Source organism: Haemaphysalis longicornis, unplaced genomic scaffold, assembly GCF_048455015.1.
Source record: "Haemaphysalis longicornis isolate Haplotype H1 unplaced genomic scaffold, Haemaphysalis longicornis Haplotype H1 scaffold_2, whole genome shotgun sequence".
Classification (NCBI taxonomy): domain Eukaryota; kingdom Metazoa; phylum Arthropoda; class Arachnida; order Ixodida; family Ixodidae; genus Haemaphysalis; species Haemaphysalis longicornis.
Window position 1 is genome coordinate 258,473,727 of NW_027526295.1, and position 26,152 is coordinate 258,499,878.

At 52.1% G+C, this 26,152-nt stretch overlaps 1 protein-coding gene across 5 annotated transcripts in view; it reads left to right on the top strand.

Moving 5' to 3' along the window:
* Positions 1–26,152, top strand: part of LOC144170477 (protein unc-13 homolog B-like) — a 343,140-nt gene that overhangs the window by 97,848 nt on the left and 219,140 nt on the right. For 3 of the 5 annotated variants that reach the window (XM_077700305.1, XM_077700304.1, XM_077700306.1), the window contains exon 1: positions 19,044–21,875. The exons of the other annotated variants lie outside the window; for them this stretch is intronic. In XM_077700305.1, coding sequence (XP_077556431.1) covers positions 19,059–21,875 — 2,817 coding nt within the window. In that variant the 5' untranslated portion in view covers positions 19,044–19,058. Of the gene's footprint in view, positions 1–19,043; positions 21,876–26,152 lie in introns of those variants that run through there. 5 annotated transcript variants of the gene reach the window in all.

The window sequence follows — 26,152 nt, forward strand, 5'->3', positions numbered from 1 at the left end:
CCCACAAATGCTAGCTGTTCCTCTCAGGCTGGCAGTCTTTCTCCTTCCTGTAGCTACCAGCGTGCACAAGCGATCAGCGATTCTGTTTGTTTGTAGAACTAAAATTGGGGGGTGATCAGTGGGATTTATGCGACAATAATGCGTTAGCGTTAGTTTTCTTCCCTTTTCAACATTTTGCGTGTTCCCTTGTTGCGTGAATGGTACTAATTCAAGGTGTGAAACGAATTCTTGTGCAAAAGCATCGCCAAATGGAGTTGGATTTGATCGTTCCTCCGTTGCCTATAGTTTCAGCGTTGTTCTGTTGACGCTTTTGTACGGGCCACTTTCAGCCTCACAGCATGCGGAACACAAATGCAGCCGCTATATAATGTGTCCTGGACTTAACTGGGAGCGAAAGCGTATGTTGATGGCCAAACGACTGCGCGGGGCCGATATTCGTTTCGCATCTCTCTTCTTTGTCTACTAAGAAAAAATAGGGGGAGGGGTAGTTTTATGCCCTTAAGCTACACCTGTGCTATGAGTCGCGCCGTAGAGAAAGGCTATGGATTAATTTAGACCACCTGGGATCTTTAATGTACGCCGAAATCTCGACACTCGGGCGTTTTGTTTAAGTCTCTTTTAGAAAACGGTAGATGCGGCCGGGATCGAACTCGTGTCCTTCGGGGCCTCATCCACTGAGTCACCGCGGCGTGTCTTTACCTATAAACCGAGGTTTCAAAGGCTTCGCTGCGCTCCTGTCACATGTGCACTTGTAATACGCCAGAGCAAGCGTGATTAAGTATTTCATGTAATTTTGATTCCGAGCAGTACGTTCTCCTTTGTCAACCGAAGCTTCGCATTCAAAGGCCATCGTCGGCGACGAATTATGCCTTTAATTCGTTTTTACCTCGTGTACTAGTCGGTCCGATTTCCTGACGTAATCAACGTAATGCCCGGAGCGATTTATTCTTTCGAATTTCTATACACAATCGCCGGGAAAGAAAAGCACCCAAGTGTCTAGGTTCATTTGGAAGAGCACCCCGAGCTCTCGTTTCGGCCTCAATCATGCGATATCGGCCAGTGGCACGCGAGTTCGGCCCCTATGCATAATTGAACCGCCCGCCCTTTTCTAAATAGCGGGCCCAATTTAGCGCGCGCCGCTGGACCCGACGTTTGCCGCTCCGACAGCTTGAGAGCGGCGCAGCAGAGGAAGGCGTGTGTAGGGTTACTCGGGCGAAGGACCGCTTGTTTGCCGTCACAATAAGCTGCGGCTCGTAGCGAGAGTGGCGCCCGCGGCTCGCCGTCCACCTTTATTAAAAGACGAGTCGCTGGCAAGTGGCCGAGAGAGCGTTGATAAGGGGTGGGGGGCCCGCGCGACAAAAGTTGACCGTGTTCGTTCCCGGCGCAGAGACTGAGGGCGAAGGGCTTCGAGCGTGGCTTGTTCGCTGCGCGAGTACTTCCGCCGTATGGGCCCTGTTAGACTGATATGTTTACGTGTTGAGCGTATACGTTTATAGAGGTGCCGCTTTGCTTCGCCCGCAACAATGTAACCTTGCGATATTAAGACCCGAACAATGGGTCAGGGACTTGAATGATGCGATTCTGACGTAAAGTCGTCCGCAGGATTAACTGGAGCAGCAGACTCGACTGTAGCGGGGCACATCTCGAAAATCCTGAAGGAGCACTCTTCAAGCGAGTGTGTAAGAGTTAAGTTGGCTTCAGGGCAATGCAGCAGTTGTGGCTTATTTTCCGTACATCAAGGCAGAAGAAGACGATAAGCGCGTAAAGCGCTTCTTCTCCAGCTAAGGCGGTGGACGACTGTACGCGGCCTTTTCGTTGTCCTTCGGTGTTCTGTCTTCGGTCGTTCTGTGGTTCCTTCCTGAGCCTTCATGTTTGGCCGCACCTCGGTCAGACGTGCATGAAAAACCGATCCAAGGTCATCGTGACAAAGATTTGTGGCAAGCAGTCTCTGTTGCGAACAGTATGAAAAGAAAAAGTACAAAGGGGGGGGGGGGGGGGACGCTTGCTGGCTGTCCTAATCTATCATAGAGTGATTGAATTTTAGGTTAAGGATGCCTTGCGAAGAGAACGCTCGAGTCGGGATTTATTACCGCTGGTTCAAACATTATATCGGCGAGGTTAGCGTTGAAAGGGTACCCGGCGCATTGGCGAAGGCGTTGTGCTGCTGAGCCCAAGGACGCGGGTTTGATCCCGGCCGCGGTGGCTGCTTTTCTGATGGAAACGCCCGTGTGCCGAGATTTCGGCGCACGTCAACTATCCCCAGGTGGCCAAAAGTAATGCGGAGCCCTCCAGGTGTTCCTTCGGCGCGTCAAACACCACAATTAATCGATCAATCGTTTAAAGGGTGTCTGTTGTTACGGCAAATACGCGACTCGTGTGGGTTGTTTTTGCCTGTGTAATTTCCGCGTTCGCAGATGGACATTAAGGTATGCGGGCGTAGCAATGAAGCTATTGAGCATTAACTAAAAAAAAAAAAATGGTCATGTATTATTGCGCTTATGATATTGCAACTTGCAGCACGGGGCACATCGTAGCTTTTTTTTTTTGTTTCTTCATGGAGGGCACTGGTTGATTTTGTTCTGGGCTTCGAAGATTTTTGAGTATAGGATATATGTACCTCACTACGAAACGTTTGCAGTAATTAAAATGGGGGCGGGCCAAAGCTCTTGCGCTGACCGCTTTCTATGAAGTGTTTTTCCTGGCCGTAGTGCATCTATATACGCCCCCCCTCCACCCTTCCTCGGAACGACTGGAGAGACTAAATTTCTTTGATATACCGAGGCCGTATTTATGTTTTGCTATGCAGTTAGCATGGTTGTTCGTGTCCACCTAAATGATGGGCCAAATTGCGCTCAGCCTGCGCTAAATAAATACGCATGTGCCGTTCACATTGTTTCCTCCCAAGTTCATTTTTAGAACATTTGGTGTAAGACACGCTCGCCGCTCTTGGCCGGCAGCACGAAGTGATAGGACGCCTTAATGGAATTTTAAAAAATGAAAGGCTGCTTAGCTTAGTAGCTAAATGCAAGCAAACAGTAGTTCACTACCCAGCTTTGCCTTCTTTCTTTGTTCCACACGCCCACGGAAAAATGTGAACCAACAATTCATTCATTCATTCATTCATTCAACTATGAGGATGTTCGTGTCCACTGCAGAATGAAGGCCTCACTCGATATATGAGAGATATGGGAAAGAGAGACAAGTGTACTATGTATAACGTTCACGGGCTCAGGCAACGAGAGCTGTAACGAAGTAACATGAAAGGCAGCAACCATAACGACCCAAAAAGCAGCATAAATACACAAAGCTCGCTCGCTGGCCTTGCGCGTGCGGTCGCTGTAGCGCCTCGTTAAAAAATGTGCGCTCAAAGATTAGGCGGAGCCCGGACGGCGCGGCAGCTCATTTCTCGTTTCGCGGGGCTGGACTTTCGGGGCTTGTTAGCGGCTTGATTTCTTGCAGCGCTGGTGCTGCTGCTGCTGCGGCCGGCCACTCATACGCGTGTCCTCGGCGACTTGTTTCGCTGCTTCCAGCGAGCAGCTCTCGACGCGCTCGTGCTCTTGGCGCTGGATTATGCCGGAAATCCCGTCCGCCCGTGGTGTGCACTCGACGGCTGCCCTTATTTTCTCGAGCGGGAAGGAGCGATATATAAACGACAGCGCTGTCCCTGAAATTGATCTCTACTTCTGCTTTCCTTGTACGTTACTCTGGGATGATGGTTTCCCCTCGATTTTTCTCTTCGTCAGTCCGTTTCGGGCTTTGCGCAGTTTGACTGTGTTCATTCCGTCCCCACATCTTTTGATCTTCAGAAGTAATACCGTCGGCTGATCGGGAAGAGGGGGGTTGCTTTCCGGGTCATTAGCGCCCGTCTGAGTCGCATTCCGGTTTCGCGTTGTTTTCGCGTTACAAGCTCGTTCGCGTTGAAAAAGTTGCGTGGAGTAGTGTCTTTTTTTTTTTTTTTGTCCCGCTTTGTTGTTATTGATTTGTTTCATTTTTGCGACATCCAGTCGGCGTTTTTTGAGCGAAATTTCGTCCACTCCGCTCGAACTGTGTAAAAATGCGAACGAGAAGGCCTCCGTAACTGCGTCACAAGATGAACGACACATCGGGGTGGCAATAAGATTGCGCGTCAGTCCGGCCACGTTCAGCGCTTGTGGTTAGGCACTTAGTGAGGAAGATTGTGCGTTCGCTGCTTGTTCGCGTTTCTAATATAAATGGAGAATTGTTTGGGACGTGAACGTTTCAATCGGAACCGTCCGTGAAATTGTCCGTGAATTCGGAGCGATGATGTCTGAGGCCGCGTAGCTCGGAGAGGGGAGTGAGCTTGAGAGGAGAGGGTATGCGCTCGCATGAGTTCAGTTACATCCAATGGTATATTTCGCGCGTACCCCCATCTCCCTTTTTCAGCTGCGGAGCTGTTTAAGCTTGAGTGCCATCCGTCGCTCAAAACTCGGCGCAGCAAAGTGGAGAGGAGGAAAATGCTAGACCAGAAGTCTGAGGGAAAGTGACGAGGAGGCAAGGAGCCGACGAGCAGCCGTGGGGAGTGCGCGCCGTAAGAAAAAAAAAACTAGTTGATTTCTCTGTCATAGCAATCAGCAAAACAGGAAAGTGAAATGCGCAGCGAAATCTACAGCTGAGCATGATTTGCGGGTAGGCGTCTGTCTTGTGGGTGCGCTTGGCGAGCGGCGTCCTGCTGCCGGGTAGCTTCGACAAAGGAGTACTGGCGTCATTTCCGTGACGGATTATGACGTCAGTGAAATCTTAGTGTATACCGGCACAAAACACTTTCGTGTTAAAATATAAAACCCGAAAACGAACAACCCCAAGTATAACGTACTCTTCAGTACTAAAGGTTGCTTCCCCGCAAGAAGACCCCGTGTGCAGGGGTGCCCCCTTTAGAGGCCGCTTGCTCCGTTGTACTGGCGTCACTTCCGTGACTGATATGACGTCAGCGAAATCTTTGTGTATCCGGTAATAAAACACTTTCGTGTTAAAAACGTTCCCTCTGGTCGGAATCGAACCTGGATCCCTCGCCTTATGAAACCGACTTCTATTCGATTGCGCAATCACCGCATTCGTGGCGCTCAGCATTTCCTTTGGGTTCGTAGTGCGGGCGTTGGTTTCAGTCTTTGGCTGATTTGAAGTGGACTTTGGTTTCGGACTTTGGCATTTCGGCTTTCGGACTTTAGGAGGGTTCATTGTAGACTTTGATTTAAGTCAGTTTGCATGGAGAAAGCATCGCGTTTTACCGATCTTTATCTTATGAAAGGCGTTAGTTAAAGCTGTAGTAAAGACCACCAGCTCAGCTGTCTCCTCAGTCTTTGCATCTCAATTGCGAAGGTACCCGAATTTCTTTGTCTGTTTGTGTGTCACGGCTGCTTCTAATTAACTGCCGCTTCCAGAACCTCGCTAAAATAGAAAGGCCAAAAGGAGTCTAATCTTGGTTATTGGAAGTGGGCAGGTTTAGGGTTTATGGTCTCGTAGTTTGAGCGCCAGTGAAATTGCCCCACTTACTCGAACTGTGCTTAATTCCAGGAAAGTTCCGTGCTCGTTACACTTCTATTTCTCGGCATGGCACTTTATAAATGTGTGGCAACAACGTATTGGCCCATAAACACTTTCCACTCTTGCGCTGCAGGGTTCAGCTGGCGTTCGACTTGTTCCATTTCACGCCCCAGTACGGCCGGGTTTTCGCGGCACCGCTGGGTGTATTGGTGCTGGAAGGTTCAGTGGCCGGATTCGGTTACGTCAACGGATGGGAACCTAGCTTTGAGTGGCCTGTGCAGCGTGCGTGCGCGCGTGGATATATTCAAACGTAGTGTAACTTTGTTCGTTGATGTGTTTTATATGACGTAGCACATTGTATATACTCATTTTTGCGTTTTCAGCGGCGATGTGTAACACTGCGTTCGACCATGTTGGTGTTGGCGCGAAATTTAAAAGCACATTTATGCACATGCGCTAATGCACGTGGGCCCCCTCTCTTGTGTACCTGACATAGCTGTGGGGGAGGAAAGGGGTTACAGGAGATGGCCAAGGGAAGGGAATGGAAGAGGGGTTATGCGGTGTCCTTCAGCACTGTTCGCCGAGTGTCGCCTGCGAGTGCACGACGCGCACCGTCTGCTATATAAACGGCTTTGCTCACGTTGTCGATGGCTTGCTGCATGGGCGGCTCTGTGCTCGTAAGGATCTGCTGTGGGCGCGCTCTCCCTGTTCTCTGCTTTCCTCAGCATCACCAGCAAGGCGACTCGTGCTGGCTGCCGAGATGGGCTGCTGGGTTGACGCTGTCGAGCCCGTGAACAAGCTTGTTCAGCTAGTTGTGCATTGTTGGCGGATTTTACACAGCTTTTATACCTAATGTTGCTGGGTTTAGTCTTGTGTAGCTTGATAAGGCCAACTTACTAAGGCTTTCGCACGCGTTCCCACCTCAAGAGAGGAGGTCGACTTATTTGAGTTTCGCCTTTACATGTTAAGTAGAAAGTGCGACAAACATCTGAAGTGAGGGTAGACCTCAATCCCTCATAATATACAGTGTGCGTGATGAGGGGCACCAGCTACTGCTACTCCTTGTAGGAGTACTTGGGGTCTTGATTCAGTACTACAATGTAGCTAGTGTTAACAAAATCGCTAGGTTGGGCGAGTTGGTTACTAACTAGGGAATTCATCGTACTAGCGAGCATTATGACCGGGACAAAGCTGAAGAGGAGACGAAACACACGCGTCCTGTAGAGGTCTTCCTCACAAACAGGCCGAGAATTTGCTGAGGCCTTCATGATAGGCAGGGAAGGGGAAAGGGGCGTCATCGCAACATCGTTGGCGCTGTCAACAAGGGAAATGAATCTTTTTGAATCTTTATGGAGAGCATGGGCGATGGGTTAATTCTGTACACACGTGTCGGTTTAATTTACGCCATGTGATATTGGCCGCGGCGCTGTGGTGTCGCTTGTGATACAAGTAAGTGTGACGTTTGCGATACTGCTTTGTTTGTTCTGCGTTTTTATGATTGCCCTTTCCACGTATAATCTGCATATAGGTGTTTTCATTGTGTTTCTGTGGCATAAACTGAGTTAAAATAGCGTGTTTCGTCTCCTCTTTAGCTTTCTCCCTATCTAAATGTTCGCTAGTACGATGAATTCCCTAGTATCTAGTGCCTTCTATGTTTTCCGCATGTTCGCCTGCTACACTTATGTCTTTACCCGCGTCAATGCCAGCGAGGCCTGCCGATCCCAGATAATGTCTACCCTGGCGCAGAGGAGAACTGTTGCCGTAGCAATGCGAACTTCTGTTGACAACGCCAGGACGATTCTCGATACGGGCTTGCCGGACATGTGCAATGGATGCTCGATTGATTGACACTGGTGTTGGGACAGTTGATATGCGTGGCGAGAGTTGTGGCAGTCTGGAGGGGTGAAGGCAAGGACGTCGCCGCAGAATAGAATGAGCTTGGGAACGAGGAACTAGCAAGATAAGGCGTGCGTGCGAATGTGTGTGTGTGGTGGGGTGGGTGGATGGGTGAGTGGTGCATGCGTGCGCGCGCGTGTGTCATTGAGCAAAATAATTGGTGGTTGTTACAGCAAGGTTCAGTATACTGATCTTCGGAAACAAAACTAAATATGGTATTCGAGACCCGTGCAAGTAGCAGTCAAAGCTTGATATAGCGAAATCACAGGCGTTGATTGCTGGAGTTCTTTTTCCTCTCTCATCGCGCTAAGAGAGATGAAGACATTGGGAAAGTGGGAAGCCTCGAAACGCATGCACGTGGTTCGGATTATCATTTGTTTGCAATAGCAGCTATTGCGGAATTGGATGGCTGCGATTCGCAATGGAGTTGCGAAACGAAGATCTGGCGCGCCGGTCCACCGTGCACAGTTTCTCGGTGGTGTGACGTCAATGCAGCTTTTCTGATCGCCGAAGGAAGATTCTCACATTGGCTCTGCGACTGATTACTAGTGACGCGATGACGCAAAACGACATATCTCAAGAGTCGAACACATGAGCGAAAAGGAGGAGCGCGTCCCGCACGTGTCTCCGCCCCGAGAACCGGTTTGGCTGCCGGATGACCCGCCGCGTCGACCGCTCGAGCGCATCCAACCTGCTACATACTTTGACGTACCGCGTTGGAAACCGGAGTGCTCGGACGGACATGTGTCCCCTGCTTCAGAGAGGGTGGCATTGCGCCGTGCTGGGAAGCATTTGAGGAGTCTGACGCGGGTTTTTTCGCTGCATAGATGAGCGCACAGCACTTTCACATTTACCCCAGCGTCTTTCCTCTTCCATGCTCTTTTCCCTCCTTTTGACCTCGCCACGTCTTTCCGTACGTACTGTACGTATCGTCGTGACAGTGAAGTGCCAATTAGAATGCGAGGATGTAGGGGACCTGCACGTTTCTTCAGCACCCACAGTTACTCAGAGCCCTCTCCCCCTTATACATTCACGCCTATACACGGCAGAAGAAGTTGCGCAATTGAACTCCGCTGAACTTGGGAATGCTACCGCACTTGAACCTGTTTCGGCATTGTTGGAAGCTGGTGGGCGGCTTTCCCCCCGTTCCTGGCGGGAGAGAAGTATACAAATACAAATTATGCCAACTATCCAGAATAAGAAAATTGCTCGGCTGTTCGTCGTGATCCCTTCTTTCATCTTCGAAAGCAAACATGGTCACGTTCAATGCGCCGTCGGCGGTATCCGTATAATTAATGCCGGCCTGTTCGGCGTTGGCCGCCGAGTCGGCGAGTTGAGAGGGCCGCTGCGGTACGCCGCGGTGGATATAGCCGTAGTCCGCCGTGTGGCCGGGTGGGTGGGTGGTGGCAGTGTGGCCGAAATCGCGGAACACGGCAGTCGGGCTCGGTCGCGGATCACTTTGCAGTCGGCGCACGTTCGGCTTGTTTCCTTTTCGGGGAGAGCGTTATCGATTGGGCATCGAAGCCTTTCGGCTCCGCCCATCAGGCCTCGTCCCCTCTCCCCCTCTCACCGCGGCATCGACGACCGTCTTATCCCCCCCCCCTCTCTCTCTTTCTATCGTCATCGTTCCTGATGTCTTTCACATTTGCCCTTGATTTTTCTTTTTAAGTATTGCCGGCCGTTCCCCTGTCGGAGAAATGTATCGTCGTTGGTCTGACCGTATGGGATGAAATTTGCTGCGGATCCGAGGAAGCTGTATAAAAGGAATCGGGTATACAAAATGGGAAGAGGGAGCATTAAAAGGAACGCCATTCGGGGGGATTATAAATTCGTAATCTGAGGTTGGCTGTCGTTGGGTTGTTCAATTGCGTTCGGCGACCGTGGACACTGCGCTCTCTTTTTTGTACGATAGTTCCCCGGAGACGAAGGATTTTTCGGCTCCCTGTTAGGAAGGACGTTTGTGGCCGATAGGCTGTTTTAAACGTCATTACTTGCTATTTAGATGACCATGCACCCGTGTGCTACAAACACGCACGCAAGCAGACACAACGTAACTAACAAGATATAAGCGTTCTTCTTGAACGCTGACATCTTATGCGATGGGGGCATTACAATATTGCGCCTTGCTAATTTCTCTTAACATTGTGTTAAATAAAACCTGTTCTGGGGAATACCGTCTGTCCTTACAAATGCGCGCAAAGAAATGTGAACCCCGCCCTGTTTAGTGAGCAGCCTTTCCTATTTCGTTACGGGTGCTTTTATTTTTTTTAATCAGATTTTTTTGTGTGTTTTGTACACCGAAGCTACAGTTGGGCTTCGAGGCGCGCCGTAGCGGATGGCTACAGGTTCAAATTTAGGTCATCTGGGGATCTTTAACACGCGTTGCAATCTCGACATACGCGCGTTTTCGTGTTTCGCCACCACCAGAAACATTTTCCGCGCGGCCACCGGTATCGAACCCGCGTCTTACCGCTCAGAAGCACAACACCTTCGCCACTGTGTAGGGCAACTGCTTTTATTCTACCCTATTTTGTTCATTAAAATAAAACCGTTCAAGTGCTTGCATAGTGCAGTTGTAATTCCTCCGAGAAGAAAGACAGCCTGTGTTTTAGGGCGCAGCCCTTCGGCGGCCGTCTCTGGTCTGAGCCGCGTTGTCGGCGTAACCGAGTGAACGATGGCAAGTGAAAGAAAAAGCGAACGATGAAAGAAAGCAAGGGAGGAGAGTGTTGCGACATTGGGAGGGGAGGGCGGTTTGCCGTGGCGGCGCGAGCCAGAGATCTCGGAAAGTGTGTGTGTGTGTGGGGGGGTGTAGTATGCTGTGCCCGCACGAGACGCTGGTCTGCGCGACACTTGGCGAAAACGTGAGGGGGGCGTGCGCGTGACGATGGTGTGCATTCCCTGCCTAAGACGCAGTTCGCAGTCACTTGCCGACGCAGAGGCTCATCATTGCTGCCGTCAAGAGAACCCACGAGTGAGTGCTGCCTCAGCGCAGCTGCTGCTTCGCCCAAATATCGCATTAGGGAGTATCGTAATCGCCAGACAATTATTTGGTGTCTGTATAATGTGCACTACATTTGTTGTTACACCGCAGAGTTCGTATAGGTTTTCTCGAGGAAATTGCCGAAAGAAAATGCCCCTGGAAGAAGGTTTTGCAGCGTTGCAAGACTCGATGCTAACGCGAAAAAAAAAAAAGAATGAGTGGCGCATTGTCATGCGTTTTAACTTCTTCCCTATAGTTCGCTTGAACATATTTGAACTGCGTCAATTCTCTATTCACTTATCTCGCTAGCATCTGGCGAACAATGTCCGAGGCGTGTTGACAGGGCGTTTGAAATACGCTCGTTTAATCCAAACGCGGAAAGTTTGCGCGCGCGCGTTCGAAAGTATCCTGAGACAATGTTCCGCTAACGAAGCTTCGCCCGAACGAGTCGCTGTGACGTTGTTCTACCACACGTCACTCTACACGCCTCGAGAGGCACGCAATGACGAAACTTAACCCTAATTGCGTCGCGGTTCCAAGCCTGGGGTTCGGTCGTCACCCGTCCGCCCGTGACGTGAGGAGTTTAAACGATAGCTAAGCCTTGTGCCGCTCGCCGTCGTCTCTAATTAGCGTGGAGGCACCTGACTGTGCAAGGCTGTGAGCTGACTTTAGGCGTTTTATGCGTGAGAACTGGTTTTAGGTGTTTTAAGTCTGCGCGCGTATAACACACGTGTGTGGAGCAGGAGCTTAAGTTTGCAGTGTGCTTAAGGTGTTGAACCGGTGTTGCGAGATTGTTACACAGAAAGAATTTCCCTTCCTCTCGAGCTTTGATCTTAGTGCTCCTGAGAAAAAGAGAAAGAGCAGGTGACGCATGTTTTTTTATGCTGTGTACTTTTTTCACTGTAGCCTCAGGAGTTGGTGTCGTATGTGAACTTCAGATAAGTCTACTAAACCGTTAAACTATCGCTTGCTGTTTTCTGATAAAATCCTTTCCTCTCCTTTGCAAGTTATTGCACAAAAAGGTTTGTTAGTTTCTGATTCGATGAATCCCTCAACAAAAATGTCTCCAGTGCAAAGCAAATGGAGTGAACCATCATTATAACGAAATCACTTTATTCAAACTATCTCTTCATTCGAAGTTTTTCACGTCCCAACCTGCATTGAATTGAGATAAAATAATTCCCATTTTCAACGAAGTACCCCTTAAAACGAAGTCTGTTTCCTGTCCCGAAGACTGCGCTGGAACGATGGTTTACTGAAGTTGTGTCGATCTGTACCGCTTGCGTCATGGCTGTCTCTATCTAAGCTGCCGATTCTCCATCACACAGTCTGTGCGACATCTCATTATTCGCCGCACCACCACTTTCTCAAGCTTTCAGAACTTTGTGAAAGGGAGTTTGGCAGGGAAATCTGGGGCAGCGTGTGTTGTCATACTTGTTCAAAGTTTTATTACAGCACAGGCTGTAATACGTGGGGCTTTGCGGGGAGGGAGGACGGAAGAAGCGCGCTGTCGACTAGACAGACAAAAAAAAAAAAAAGCAAAAGAAAACGAGAGCAGAGGAGAGAGCGTACTGCCTTGTAGCTGTTTCGAGAATCGCACAAGTGGCGCTGCGACTTTCAGACAGCAAGGGATTTAGGGCGCTTTAATGGCCACTGGAGCCCTTGTTCCAGCGCCCGACCCGCGACCCGCTTTCGCCATGGAGGGTGTAGGGAGTCTGCGGGTCGGAGGAAAAGAATGAGCGGCTGAAATGGGGGCAGTTCGCTCGGGTCAGACGGTTTCTACCCCCCTCCCCCTCTGACTACTGGCGGCTTTTGTCTGAAGTTTCCCCGTTTAATTTTTGCTTTCGGTAGCTGCTTTGCGATTGATTTTCGCGACGACGTGATTACAGCTGGCGCCTGTGGCGAGGCGAGGCGGCCGGGAAAGGGTTGTCCCCCGACCGCCGGGCGCTGCCGCCTGCCATGATGACTTCCGTTTCGACGGGCGTCTGCAGCGCTCGCGCCCTTGTCTGTGGCTGCGCGACGCCGGAAATTTGCGCACACGCTACGGGCCGCCCGCAGGGGCCGCGAGCGCTGCAGGGTAGCGAACATGACGTAGAGCGGAGATGGCTGCGTTGCACGCAGCTCGGCTAGATTTGGATCCAGCGAGTTCGGCTCGTTTTGAATGCAATTTATAGAACCTACCAGGCGCGTCAGAGGGCGCGGAGTAGTGCGTCGTCTGTGGCTAGCAGCCACCGATAAGCTGCTGGCGTGGCGTTGCCACTTCTTTATTACGTTGAAGTATTTGCGTGGGTCGTTTTGTTAACCTCAAAGTGGCGCGCAGCACCTGACGCTTCCAAGAGGGCCCATCCGGACACTACATGCCCGCAACGCCAGCCAGCTTGGAATCGGTCACCAGTCCTTACGAGCTTGCGGGTACCAGTCAGCTTTGCAGAAAGGCGTTATGATGGCATCACTTCATTATTCAAACAGTACATTCTGAAACACTCCTGAAGACTTGCTACGTTTTTTTAGGGAGGCAGTTTAACGAATTGTGGGGCCCAGCGCATGATTTAAATAAAAAAATGGCTGCGGCGTTATATTATGATGAAGTGATAGCATGATGTTTTTCATTGCACATTGTCGCTGGGAATATGGCAGTCTGAGTAAGATCGTAATGCTGTACCTCGTCTCTTTTTTGCTATTTTTTTAACCTGACACTCATCATTCAGGCGCGTTGGCGTGAAGCAGGCCCACGGGAGTGTCCAATTGCATACTTGTGAATGCCTGAGCGGTAAGGGAATGCAAAGGTTTTCGAAATTTATATTAAATGTTCGACAGTCCCAAATCTCGGACACATATTCGTTTTTGTTTTCTTTCCTTTTCGGGAAGCCTGTCGCCGAGACCGTGGCTCGAACCCACAAACGAGTATTGACTAGCAGCACGCAGCCAGTGGGCCGCTGTCTCAATTGGAAGGCGAGAGTAGGCTTCAAGTAATAGCCGTGTTTTAATAAAAACTCCGTCAGGAAAACGTCAAACGCACTACAGAGCTACCAGATTACCCTATATAGAATGCGCAGGGCGTCCTTTTAGTTCTTTCGCTCGAATTCCGCGCCGTTTTTTCACGGGAAGAGGGCAACGGCGATGCTTAGCTTGCATTATCATGCTCTCGCCGATACGCTAGGGTCGACCATAAGAACTATCGGTGGTCAGGAACGGAAAATTAACGGATATCAAGCATGGTTAACGGGTGTAACCTGGGCGGGAACAAAGAAAGATTCGTGTTAGCGATTAAAAAATTAGGGCATATGCTTAGAACTTTCTAAGAATGTGAAGGCGAAAGCCTAGCTGGACCTTCTATTATCTGCTGTTGAACATTGTGTTGAACTTTTCGGCTGTGGCCGTTACCACTTGACCAGGCCCCTTGACAGTACCTTGCGAAACTCGTCTGCTCGCTTACCATCGCCAGGAGCCTATACTGTTTGCCCCCGTCGGTATCTTCAACTCTCTAGGCGGCTCTCAAGAGCGCACGGCGTTTTCTTCCTGTTGGCCTTAAAATTAATTCACGCTACCGCGAAATTGTGAATGGAAAAAACTGTGGTTGATTCCTCTGTCATAGGAATCGGTAAAACACAAAAGTGAAATGTGCAGCGAAATCTGCAGCTGAACATGATTTGTGGGTCGGGGGCTGTCTTGTGGGTGTGCTTGGCGAGCGACGTCCTGCTGGGGGGTCGCTTCGGCAAAGATGTACTGGCGTCATTTCCGTGACGGATATGACGTCAGTGAAATCTTGGTGTATCCCGGCACAAAACCCTTTCGTTAAAATATAAAACCCGAAACCCTAAGTATAACGGACTCTTTAGTACTAACGGTTGCTTCCCTGCAAGATCCCCGTGTATGCAGGGGTACACCCTTTACAGGCCGCTTGCTTGATTGAACTGGCGTCATTTCCGTGGCGGCGGATATGACGTCATTGAAATCTTTGTGTATCCGGGAATGAAACACTTTAGTGTTAATATTACCAGCATGGGCTATAAATACTGCAGTGCGTTCACAGATAAAGAGTTCGACGAACTCACGTCGGTGACCCTTTCAGATATGTCTCCTCAGGGAGAAGTAGGGGTTTCTAGGCGAAGCCCTAATCAGCTCGTGAATCGGAAGCACCCCCACCTGTGGGCTGTGGGCATTGTGTGGCCGCCTCTGTTGTGATAACGGATCCTGACGACTTGTTCCAGCGAAGCTGTTAGTGCGGCTGGAAGCGATCGAAAGCGCTGTAAACCTGTCTTGCCGTGCCGTGTGAGAAACGAAGCAACGCAACGAGTTTAAGTTAATAAGAGGGAATACGGGAAATGTTACGGGTGATATGCGGTGCAAGCTTCATATGTGGACGTTAATTAGCCTTTTTTAGGTAAAATTGGGCTGCGTGCGTTTTCGCTGCCCTGAGTTTAGAGGCGTTACACGAATCGCGTGGAATGTTTGCCTGCTATTCTGTGTCGGAAAGCTTAGATATGGGTCAGGAACACGTTATGTGGACTTTTAAGCAAGCTTAAAGCACACTGGTTAATTGTCACTATTAGAAAACAAGACGTTACGCTCGCATGTTTGCCAGTATTCTAATAGCTGCACGCAGAATAAAATTGGAGGCAGTAGAGAGAACGCCAGGTGCAACGCGCATCTAAAGTTTGAAACTTGTGGATTAATTACAATCTTTAGGGAAGCTCACTAAAGAATCGTTTTCACCCTCTTTAGAAACGTTATTCTATGCGCGTACCATGTTTGTCCAATGCCCTCAGGGTAATTGAATGCGGCGGAAAGTTCAAACCTAAAGAGAATATGGGGCGTATTATAGTTAGCGTGTTGGTAAAGGTGGCTTAATGACGGTACGTATTTAGAAAGCAAATTCGTGGTGGCAAAAGCGAAAGGGTTGTACACTTTTTACGCACGCAGCGTCTCCATTGTTTGCCCGGACGTGGGATTAGGCTTCAATTTGCAGGCGATGGTGGCCATGCTATGAGTGATGGATGAGCGGGATTAAGGTGGCTGGGTTAATTGTAAGCCGTGAAAGAATTAGTAATGCCAGCGGTCGGAGGTATTATTCAGCCATTACGCACGCGTTCTCCACGTGTTCTGGAATGACTGAATGCGGGACCGTGTTTATATCTGGAACGAACGGGAGAGGGTGGGGATAGGGTTGATGGGGAAATATTTTCAATTTTATAGCGTGATAAGGCGCTTTGAGGAAAATGACGCTACACGTGTTTTAGCACTGTTTAAATACGTTATACGCAGCGCGTAATTGTTTGCCCGCCGGAATGAAGGCACTAAATGTTCCTCACAGTTAAAATTTGCATGAAATGCGAAGCATGTTGTGACTGATGTGAGGGCTTAAATTACGGCCTTGGGGAGAAGAAAATGGGGCAGCTTGATACGCTGACACAAACCGGAAAACTTAGAATGCGCTGATCAATGATTACGAGAGCAGGCAGTTTTATGGCTGGTACAGTCTGCATGAATGGGTCTCCGTGGTGCAGCCGTTTCGTGGCGCTCAATAGGAACGTCCGGCAGGTGAATTTGTTGTTGTTGAAAGGATTTTATTTCAAAGGCCAATTGTTGGCCGAGTGTAGCTCTTGTCAAGACGGGGGAACGGATTTGGCTGCAGGAAGGGGTTACACTGGTTTGGTTGGGTTATGGGGGTTTGGTTGGAGGAAGGTTACACGAAGCTGACCAGGCCTGCCGACCTAACATACGCGTGACCTAGTGCCGTCAGTACCGGTTGGTTGTGTTCATGTCTGAAATGACCAAGGCCTTGTTGGGCCCAATCAATGGCGGCCCCCCCTTTCTTTTAGTCTTTGTGGACACAGCATACGATCTTGGCAGAGAAGGTTGCCTGGATGCTGCGGCACCTTCGGTACTTTTCACTGTTTGGTGGGGGCCAAGGTCGCCGCGGTCGTAAGATGCGTGTTCGTCCGGTTGGAGCCCAATGTGGGCCAGACTATGCGAAGACCTTTCTTTCCACTTATCCCTATCGAACCAGGCACTCCATTTTGTCTTCGCGCGCAGCGTACAGAACCAAAGGGCGAGCTAAGTCGGCGGCCTATCGGGCGGGCATTTTCTCCGGGCTTATCTATTCCTGCGACCGCGCTGGGGTGCGTGCAACCAACCTGGCGCAGCGCCTACTTGCACCACCATCGCGTTGCTGCGCCAGCAGCAGCCGCCGTGCCCTGCGAGCATCGTGGGAGCATCGGGCCCTTATCGGCCGAACCCCTCGTCCATTCTAGCGCCCTTCTCTCGGGACCGGACGCCGCGCCAGTACGCGCAGTCGGGGGGTCCGAGCCACTGCGGCATCCTGGCGGGAAGCGATAGCACGTCCCGGCGTCTCCCCCGCTCGGTGCGTGGAAAAGAAGGGCGCGTGCGAGAGTCCTTCTCCTCTACCGTCCGCTGCCGAACGTGACCGGGCGACCCCGGCTCGCTCTTGTTTGTTACCGAACTGCAGCCCCGCGCGGAAATGAGGCGCGCTGCTGCTCTTCCCCGTGGCCTGTCGAACCACCCGCGCTCCTCCCTCCGGCGTCCTCTTTGTTGTTGTTGGGATGAGGGCCTCTGCAGCTTCCCTGGAAGATGAGGAGGCCCGTGATCAAGCCCCGTTGCTGGTGCATGCGCCCAGTTCTTATACGCGCGTCTTTACATCCCTTTCTTTTGGCAAGGGGCAATAAAGGTGTAAGGGTAATTGCTCGCTTTCGTTTGCTGCGCCCTGGTGGTTTCCGAAAATCACTGCCATCTTGTTGCTTTAAAATAGTTTACTTTATGTCAGCTTTGTAGTGGCGGTCTTACTGAGGTTCAATTAAGCCAAATCACTCTGCATAATTTGAGAGGCAGCTGGGGGCGGGGGGGGGGGGATAATAGCGTGTGCCGTACGGAAGTTGCCAGAGACAGAAGCAAACGAGAAAGAAACCCTCTACAGGAGGTCCCGCTACAGTCTCTGACTTTGGGACCTCTTTTTGTATGTAACCCCCACGTATGAACTTCAGAAACTAATACAATTGCTTTATTGACATTTATTGAACCTAGAGATGATGAGTGTTAGGCTCAAGGAAACGCGTTCAAGGACTGTGAGCCGTAGACAATGCCGGCCGGTACTGTGAGGTAACTAAAATATTATTGACTTGGTAGAGGTCGAAACAGCAAACGAAATCGCAGTGTTAACAACCGTAGGCGCGGAGTGCGCGCGTTACGGGGTGGCGATGAAAAATGATAGCATCGGGTAAAAGGGAGCTAAGTTAATGCTGACAAGCCTGTCCATGCAAAGCGGCGTACACTACTACAAATGTAATTGAAGCCGAAGTTTTAGGAAATTTCGGATGTATTTTTTAAAATTCTTTCGTCTCCGCGTAATATTTTGCGTTTTCTTACTTCCGGAAAAGGGGGAGGGGCTGTAAATCTAAGATAAAAAGAAAGCGATTCAGAACTCCGTGCGGTAGGGAATCCTGGTTACTGGACGTACCTTTCTTCGTTTTTTTTTTAAGTTCAGGGGAATCGGGGGCGTTGTTGCGTACATCCGGCAGTCCTAATTCGCGAAGGGATTTATCGCCGGCGCTCGTCCCGGGCGTCCATTTTAAACTGTCAGCGGGCGCGGCCGCTCGCCGACGCAGCGTGTTCCGAATGCGAGCTGGTCCAAATTAACGAAGACAAAATCGCCTACTTGGCGGCGGAGGGCGACGGGGTTCAGCACAGCGGGGCAAGCAGGCGCGGGTGTTCGCGCAAGGGGAAGAGAAGGGTACGAGGGCGCGCACTCGCAAGGCTCAAGAGCGGACGGCGGCGCGTGGTGGCGTCCCCGATTAATTGCTTCGCCGCGCATTTCAAAGCAGGCTGGAGGGCGTGTGTAGCCCGTATAAAACGTCCCGTTTCGCGGCTACATACGGCGTCATTACACGCGCATCCCTTGGGCTGCTGCTCGGGTCCGCTGGTCAGCCATGCGAGAAGTCGTTGGCCGCTTGACGCACCTGCCACCAGGTGCCCCCACCTGACAAGACACGAGGTGCCGGTAGTGCTAGAGTTCGCTCGGGGAAGAAGGCTCTTTCCTCCTTACCCTTCAAATGAGAATGGGGAAGAAGGGGAGGAGAAGGAGGAGCGAAATACGGCGCACCGCGCCTTCTTGTTCCGTTTCTAAAAATAGCGGCTGGCCGCCCAAAGGGAAAAGTGGAATTAAGGTGCGTAAAGTTGGCCAGCGAAGCTTCCCGGACGCCCTTCGATGGTATAGCTGCATCCTTTGGTCGTGACGCTGTAACTGCGGCCTAGTTTCTTCTTCGTGTGCGCGTGTTCTCGGGCCACTTCTTTCTCGGCCGACGGCCTTGCATCCATCCTGCGTATGCGCAACGTCACCCTGATCACTTCCGCGCGTCCGGTCATTCATCTTGGCTCGTTTTAGTCTCCCCTCAACTAAAAGTAGTCCTTTTGCATTGTCCTTCATTCATTTACTCCCCTGGGCCCCTTTCTCTCGCACCACGACCGCCGCCCCTCTCGGAATCCTCGGCAGCCGCTGAGGAAACGGGCACTCTTCTCCCCGCTCCGTCTCTGCGATCAATAGCGATACGGCTTCTCTCTCCCTCGCGGCACCGCTCGCCCTCGTTTCTCCCTCCCGGGCCCGGGTCGTCCGAGGGAGAGCAGGGAAGGGAATGGGGAAGAGGGGAGGAGGAGGAGTAGCGCGCGCATGCGCCCTTCCCGTCGGAGCGCGGCAGGCCGTGGAGCAGCGTGCCGTGGTGGCGTCGCCGCGGAGGAGCCCCCAGGCCCGCTTGTCCTCTGCGGACGATGCGAGTCGGCTCTGCGGGCCGGCGATGGCACCCGGCCCTACGCTGAGCGCACCGACATGGACGGCGCCGGTGGCAGCGGCGGCGGCGCGATGCCGCCGCCCGGTGCGCGGGCACCGGCCGACTACTACCAGCTACTCAGCGGCAGGATCGAGGGCGCCGTCGATGCCTTCATGGATCGGCTCGGCGGCCGGCTCAGCGAGCTCGAGGTTGAGCTGCGCTACGCTTGGCGTGCCGTTGACCTGCTCTCCCAGGAGTACGTCAAGATGTGGGAGAAGCTGGAGAGGCTCGAAGTGCTTCTCTACGAGCAGCAGGCGGTCATCGGCCAGCTCATGGGCATCATTCAGGGCGAGCAGGGCGAACCGCTCGCCGAAGACGTGGTGCTGCAGCTTGAGCGCCGACTGCGTGAGGAAGTGGCCTCCTGTGCGGGCCCGTCGGAGCCCATGTCGCCGCGGGAGGCGGTCTTCCTGCGTCGAACTGTGCTCGAGGCCGTGCCCGAGGTGGTGTCGAGCCAGGAGGAGGCCACCTCGGAAGAAGGCTCGTGCTCGTGCGAGAACGAGGAGTCGGACTCGGCCAGCGTGTTCACCGCGTCGGACTACCGCAGGTACCGGGGCGCCGCCGGTGGCAGTTTGGTGAGCGACCGGGACCTGTGCGAACTGGGTCGGCTTTCTGAGGACCTGGGCCGCGCTTCGGCGCTTGCCCGAGTGGACGAGGAGGAGGCGGACGTGCCGTGCATGGAGCTCTTGGAGCCGGACGAAGACATCGAAGTGAAGGAAGACCGGCGGGCCAGGCAGCTCGCGAGACTGAGGGAAGCGAGCCAGGAACTGGCGCTGGCTGTGCAGAAGAACCTCGTGTCGGCTTCTGTGCTTGCTCCAGAGAGGCCACCGTCGCCGCCCACTGGTGGCCGGGAGGTGGGCATGGCAGTGGGCGCCTTCATCTCGGATACATCCAGCGAGGCGTCTACCCAGTTGGTGCCGAGCGTCGTCCAGGCGCAAGTGCACGACGAGTCGCCTCCTCCGTCGCCGGCGGCGGTGGAACCTGCAGCTGCGTCGAAGCCCGAACCCGAGCTGCGGCCTGAACGCAGAAAGACGACCGGAATGTCTTTCCCGAGCCCGCGCAAGCAGCGGGCCAGGGTTCGTGAGCGGCGGCATACGACCGCGGCCGTGCCGCCGTCGACCGTGGCTGCGGCCACCGAGCTTCTGCCGGACGTGTGCCCGAAGCGGACGCTGAGTGATGTGACCGTGTCTTCGCAGGAACACACGCCGCCCAGTTCGGCGCACTCGCCATTTCAGGCGGGGGCTAGCTCCCTGCTTACCAACCTAGGTTCTAAAATCAGCATTGGTTACAGCAAAGTGATGAGTTCGAGCTTACTTAAGCGCGACGGCTCGAAGGAAAAGGCGCAGCGGTCCAGAGCGAGGCGGTTGTCGCTGCTGCGGTCGCAGAGTGTACAGAGCGGGCCAGAAGGGCCCAGGGAAGCGCAGCCGCCCCTGGTCGGGCAGATGTCGTTGCCGGAGATGAGGACGACGCCGCCCGTTACGCCGAAACCGGAACATCCGGAACCGCTGCCCGATTCTCCCTCGCGTGAAGCCGCCGAGCCAGAGGCTGGCTCTTCTGAGCCGGGACCGTTAGAACTGAACCCGGAAGAGTTGTCGTGCATGTTCCCCACGGTGGGTGAGCTGCGCCGGTCTAGTAGCGGCCAGCCGCCGTTCGAGGAGGAAAACCCCGTCCACGAATCAGGGTCGCGCCGTCCCAGTTCCAGCCTCGGATCGTCCTTCACCTCGGAGTCGGAGGTGTTCGCCGAGGCGGAAGGAGCGTCGCCGCACCCGACTCCTCGCCAGCAGGCCCCGCGCCTCTCGGAGCGAGGCTGGACCGAGGACTCGGTGGACTCGGAAGCGTTTGTGGACGCCGAGTACGCGTCGCCCGCTCCGGTGGAGCGGCCATACGGCCGTCGGAAATTGCCGCCCAACGATATGGGCTGGAGCGGCGAAGAGTCGTTCGGGTCCGTTTCATCGGTGAGCGGAGGCGAGTCCGAGCTTAGCGTGCTAGAAAACCAACGCGACGAAGGCGTGAGCTCGGGACGTGCACGCTTCTCGTCGCAGCCGAGCGATGAGACGGTGGAAGCTTCGGAGGACGGCAGGTACGCCAACGACAGGTACCAGGGCGACCGATACCAGGACGAGAGGTATCAGGATACGCGGTACAAGGACGATAGGTACCGCGATGACAGGTACCAGGACGACGAGTACCCTGACGACCATTACCAGGAGTCCGCCAAGCGGGGCGCTTCGCGCGAATCCGACCACCGCGTTGACTTGCGGCATTCTCCCGACGGGTACGAACAGGGACTGCCAGTGGCTACGCGCAGTCCAGAACATGCCGAGCCCGACGGCGTGGATCACGGTGGTGGTGTTGAGGGTGCGGTGTGTGCGGACGAAAACGTTCCCGGCGGCGAAGCCGAAGACGCAGGCGACGAACGGCCGCGTGAGATGGCGGAAGGCGCGGCGAGTGTCGTTGCTGGAGTGTCGGGACCGGAGAGCGCAGAGGCAGCAGCGGAAGGCGGCGTCCAGGAGGGCAAGTCCGAAGCGGGACCACCGGTGCCCTCAACGTCCGAGCGGAGGGCGGGAGCCTTACTCAAGCGGCTCGGGTCTTCGTCCCAGGACCAAGGCGATGGGGCATCGGGAGCGGCTGGTGGCGTCAAAGGAAAATGGATAGCTCTTGTGGTAAGCCCGTGGCACACGTTTGCCCCTGTTCCTCCCTCGGCGACATTGACGTCGGCTTGTCCTATTCTTGTTTGTCTTGCTGCGAATGGAAACAATTACTGCGGGGGCCTGACTAACGTGAGCTCCTCGAGCTATCGTGCTTGCGAAAAAAAATGGCCCGGTGTAGCTTTTTCTCCTTTTGGAATACGCATCTTTAGCCGACACGCGTATGGCGGGAGGAGACCGGAGGAGGAAATTATTCGTTTACGAGCCTTGCTCGTTTTGCTGGTGTTTCGTGCGTGCGCTGTCTTTGGCTGTTTTGCTGTTTCGCAGTCACCCCGAACGCCTTGAGCTTTCAGAGATTGCCGCCGTCTTAACGTTGAAAATCGCATGTCTTGCTGGTCTCTAGTAACTCATGTTAAGTTTATTTGTGGTTTCTGGGGTGAATAATCTGTTTATGTTGTGCGCGTCGCACGTTGCGGTCACAGGTGCTTTCAGTATAGAGTGCGCTGTGTGCATGACGTTCTGTCGTGGCCTTTTTTCATGTTTGATGCTGTTTCGCTTGGCTCACGTGTTTGTGGCTGGTCCCGGGATATACTAGGGTAGCTGCCGTCCATGAACACAAGGTTTATGCACACGCATAAATACTATTGTCGTTCAGTTTTTGCTCTGCAGGTATGTCGGAATTGTAGGTACTATAAAGGTGTTGTATGTAAGAAAAAAAAAAAAAAAAAAAAACGTCCCGTACTGGACGCGTTTTCTGAATGTTTCTTGTTACGATAGCCGGCTTGTTTTTCGACAGATTAATTTTGTGCCTGCCTTTTGCGGAACAACATCGTTCCACCAAGAGACCCCGCTCAGTATTACTATGAACATAAAAAATATGTCGCTGTTCCCAGACTGCGCAAAGCGGCAGTTTGCTCTAGTTGCTATGAAATTGTCTGAAAAATGGATTTCAAAAATATTTTAAACATCAGGGAGAACTGCGCTGACGACTGCACTTCTTTGTAGCGTCAGCTCTCAATGCGGGATTGCTGTGTCCGTTATGACGTATTTTATGGGTTTGATGTTTCCTAAAATATGTCGCCACAAGGACACTTATAGAGAGTGTCGTAATAACCGACAAGTGGGTGATTGGCCAATGCTTGGTAAAGTGGGTAATTATATCGTTTCAGTCAACCGATTCCAATCGAACACCAATTTCAATACCGCAGCCAATTTCACTCAACCAATTATTTGAAGTAATACGCTAATGTTGTAGCACCGTTGCATGGTCACCCATCCATAGTTTTCTCAAAAGTTACCGACGCATGTGGTTCGCCCTGAACTAATACTGACATTCCCGTCGTTAAGGGGATTTCAACGTAAAAAAAAAAAAAAAGGAACGACGTTGCCTTGTTGCTCGGCCGCTCACGATCCCCGGTCACGTCGTCAACAAAGATGGATTCTTTCCAGACCAGGCCAAGCTCAGTATGGTGCCAGAATTCCCGAAACCAGCCGCACAGAAGACCTTTCGCATCTTCAGATCCCGGTATTTATATTTCTGCCGCTTCGTTTGGAAACTTGCCGCTGTCAGCGCATATTTGACTCACCTCCTCGGTAGCAGCCTCTGAGCGTAGTCATCTGCCTGGGACGATGCGATTCGTTACGCGGTCTATTTACATTTCCCCCTATTGATGCATTTCGACTCTACTGCTCCTTCAAATGCTTCATATCAATGCCAGCGATGCTCGTTTGCGATCAGTTCTAGCCCAGAGGAAGCCTTGGTTTGATGATGACGCGGTCTCTTAAGCCGTTCGCATACTCGCGAAACCAGAGGTCAGTTCCTTTCACCGAGAAAGAATGCCTAGTCATTTTTTGGGTGCCTCTCAAGTTCAGGCCTTACCTCCATATTGCATAAAGCGTCAGTATGATCATAACCAGCGTCGAAGAATCGCCAACCAGCTCCGGGTACTTCGGCGAATAGGAGAAAGGAAGAAGCTGCGGCAAGCTCGCAGTGCAGGAGCCGCAGCGCGAACGTGTCAAGCAAAAAGCTGACCGACGCTGTAGGGCTATATACTCGGGTACAAGTTAATAACGACAGTAGCTCTTACAGTGTATGGCACCGCCGTAGCGACAGACCCTGGTTACGTACCTGATGCGTACAGAAAGATCAACAAAAATAGGCATGTCGGAAGCAGTATGACAACTGCGTGGCTTCAAAGCCTGCTACCATCTGACTGCTCTAATGCCGTGATGTCTGCTGTCACAAGTGGGTTATGCTTGAAAAGAGACGTGCACTTGTTGTCTTGTAACAGAGTAAGGTCACGGGAAGGTATACGGTATAACGAAGACAAAAGGGACACAATAACTGGATTGCGACGACGTGCCAGGGCATTATTTTTTATTATCTCCTCTTTCGGCGTCAGCGAAGATAGAGAGAGGTGAAAGTGGATGTCCTGGAGATGCAAGGTATGAAGCAGGCGCGTGGCTGTCGGAGTGCACGATGAATATCTAGACTTGTCCAGAGAAAGAAATTTAACAAGGAAGCTGTAACTGCCCTACTACTGTGCATGTTCCCGCGGGAAGACCACACACTGTAAGACGACATCTGTCTTACAGCTCCTGAAGTCCATGAAAATGAATTTATTTCCACTCCTCGTGTGACCAATCATTTGGAGATGTCTTTCACGGTTGTCAAAATGTTGTTGGGTCCACTTTGCGACAAATCTGCCTCAGTTTAAATTCTTTTCGGGTAATAGCATCAACTCCGCTACGGGATGTTCTCAGATGTGTAGCAATACGTTTGGCTGATATTCGTTTCATCTCCGCGCAGTCATGTCAGTGTAGGCTTGACAGTGGCAGGCCCAGAGACAGGGTGGCCAGTTTTAAAATTAGCAACCCAACGCTTAACTGCAGCATATGGAGCCCCGCTGTCACTCGAAATTGGCCGCGTTGTGTGATTTCACCCTTGGTCACTTTCCCTTGGAGAAACAGGAACTTGATTATCGTTCTGTACTCTTCGACGTTGAGCTTTTCTAGATGCAAAGAAGTTAGCTTACAACCACACACAGCTGATATCTTCTCCATTTAACGGGACCCTGCAACACTTGTTTCAACTTTTTTTGAAATCTTAAATGCTTGCAGAACGTAGTCACCCAACACACCCAGTACTTAGATTAGGGGGTCGCAAAGTACCTTTAGTACCTATGCCCATCAGATAACTTGTAAACTCGCTCAAAAGATTTTTCTCTCTTTCCCTGTTTTGACGTCCTTCGACTGCTTGAATTACGTCACTAAGACCATGTAGCGGCTGTTGGCCGGTTTTCCTTCAGTTGCAGCAATGAACGCTCTTCGATAGCAACTTAAAAAAAAAAAAAAGCTACTCAAACAAAGCAGAAATGGAAGTCGTATCTTGTGCGACGAGCAAATCACGCAGTGCCACTCCGTGCTGGCGATAACTATAGCTTTCGCAGCGGTTTCAGAGTGAAGGAAATAGTGAAAGGGCTTATCGAAAGGGTTGCAGGGTCCCTTTATAATAGACAAATTGACCTATACTCTCGGTAATTCAAGGCTACGCAGATCATTTTTAAGGCTCGCTTACTTATCAGCACCCCCTATGCAGGGGAAACTGGCCGGATCGCACGACAATGTCTGTGGACGAGCTGCGCGGTGTATGTACGCTCGCTTTTCAGCCTCCGTGCTTAGTCGTCGCTATGTCCTTTTTTCTCGTTTTTACTTCGCGATTTCCATCCGTATTTCCATTCGTTGACGAGCAGCAGTTTCGCCATAAGTGGGCACTCTCGAATGTGCGTTACCTTGTGTGCGCGTGGAGAGACCGCTTTCAGCCAGGTGTTCGCGCTCTCGCATTGCGCATTGAATCGACGAGTCGGCGGCAAGCGCGATGATTGATGACCCCCAAGATGCGCCTCGCGCGCGAATGGAGGTCGTTCGGGGAGGCCTCGTGTGGCGTCGATAAGGCCCGGCATTCGAGTCGGCTGTCGCGACAGACGCTTAGTAGCCGTCTTTCCATGAAGTGTCGCGCAGTCGTGAGCTGCTGGCTGAAATGGGCGTTACATTGTTGCCGGGGCTGAGGGCTCCGTTTCAGGGGATGTGGCCGCCGCGAGCTAACTTGGGATCTGTTGTAGGTAGGGCTAAGGGATTTTGCTCTGTGGCGGGAGGCGACTCACTTATACGCAGGAGGTCGGAATCGGGTTGCTGTGTTCGCCGTTGTTGTGGCAGCACAAGTGCAACTGGATCGCACACCTAAATAAACTATAAGTGGAACGAAAATGAAATCTCATTATACCAAGCAACCA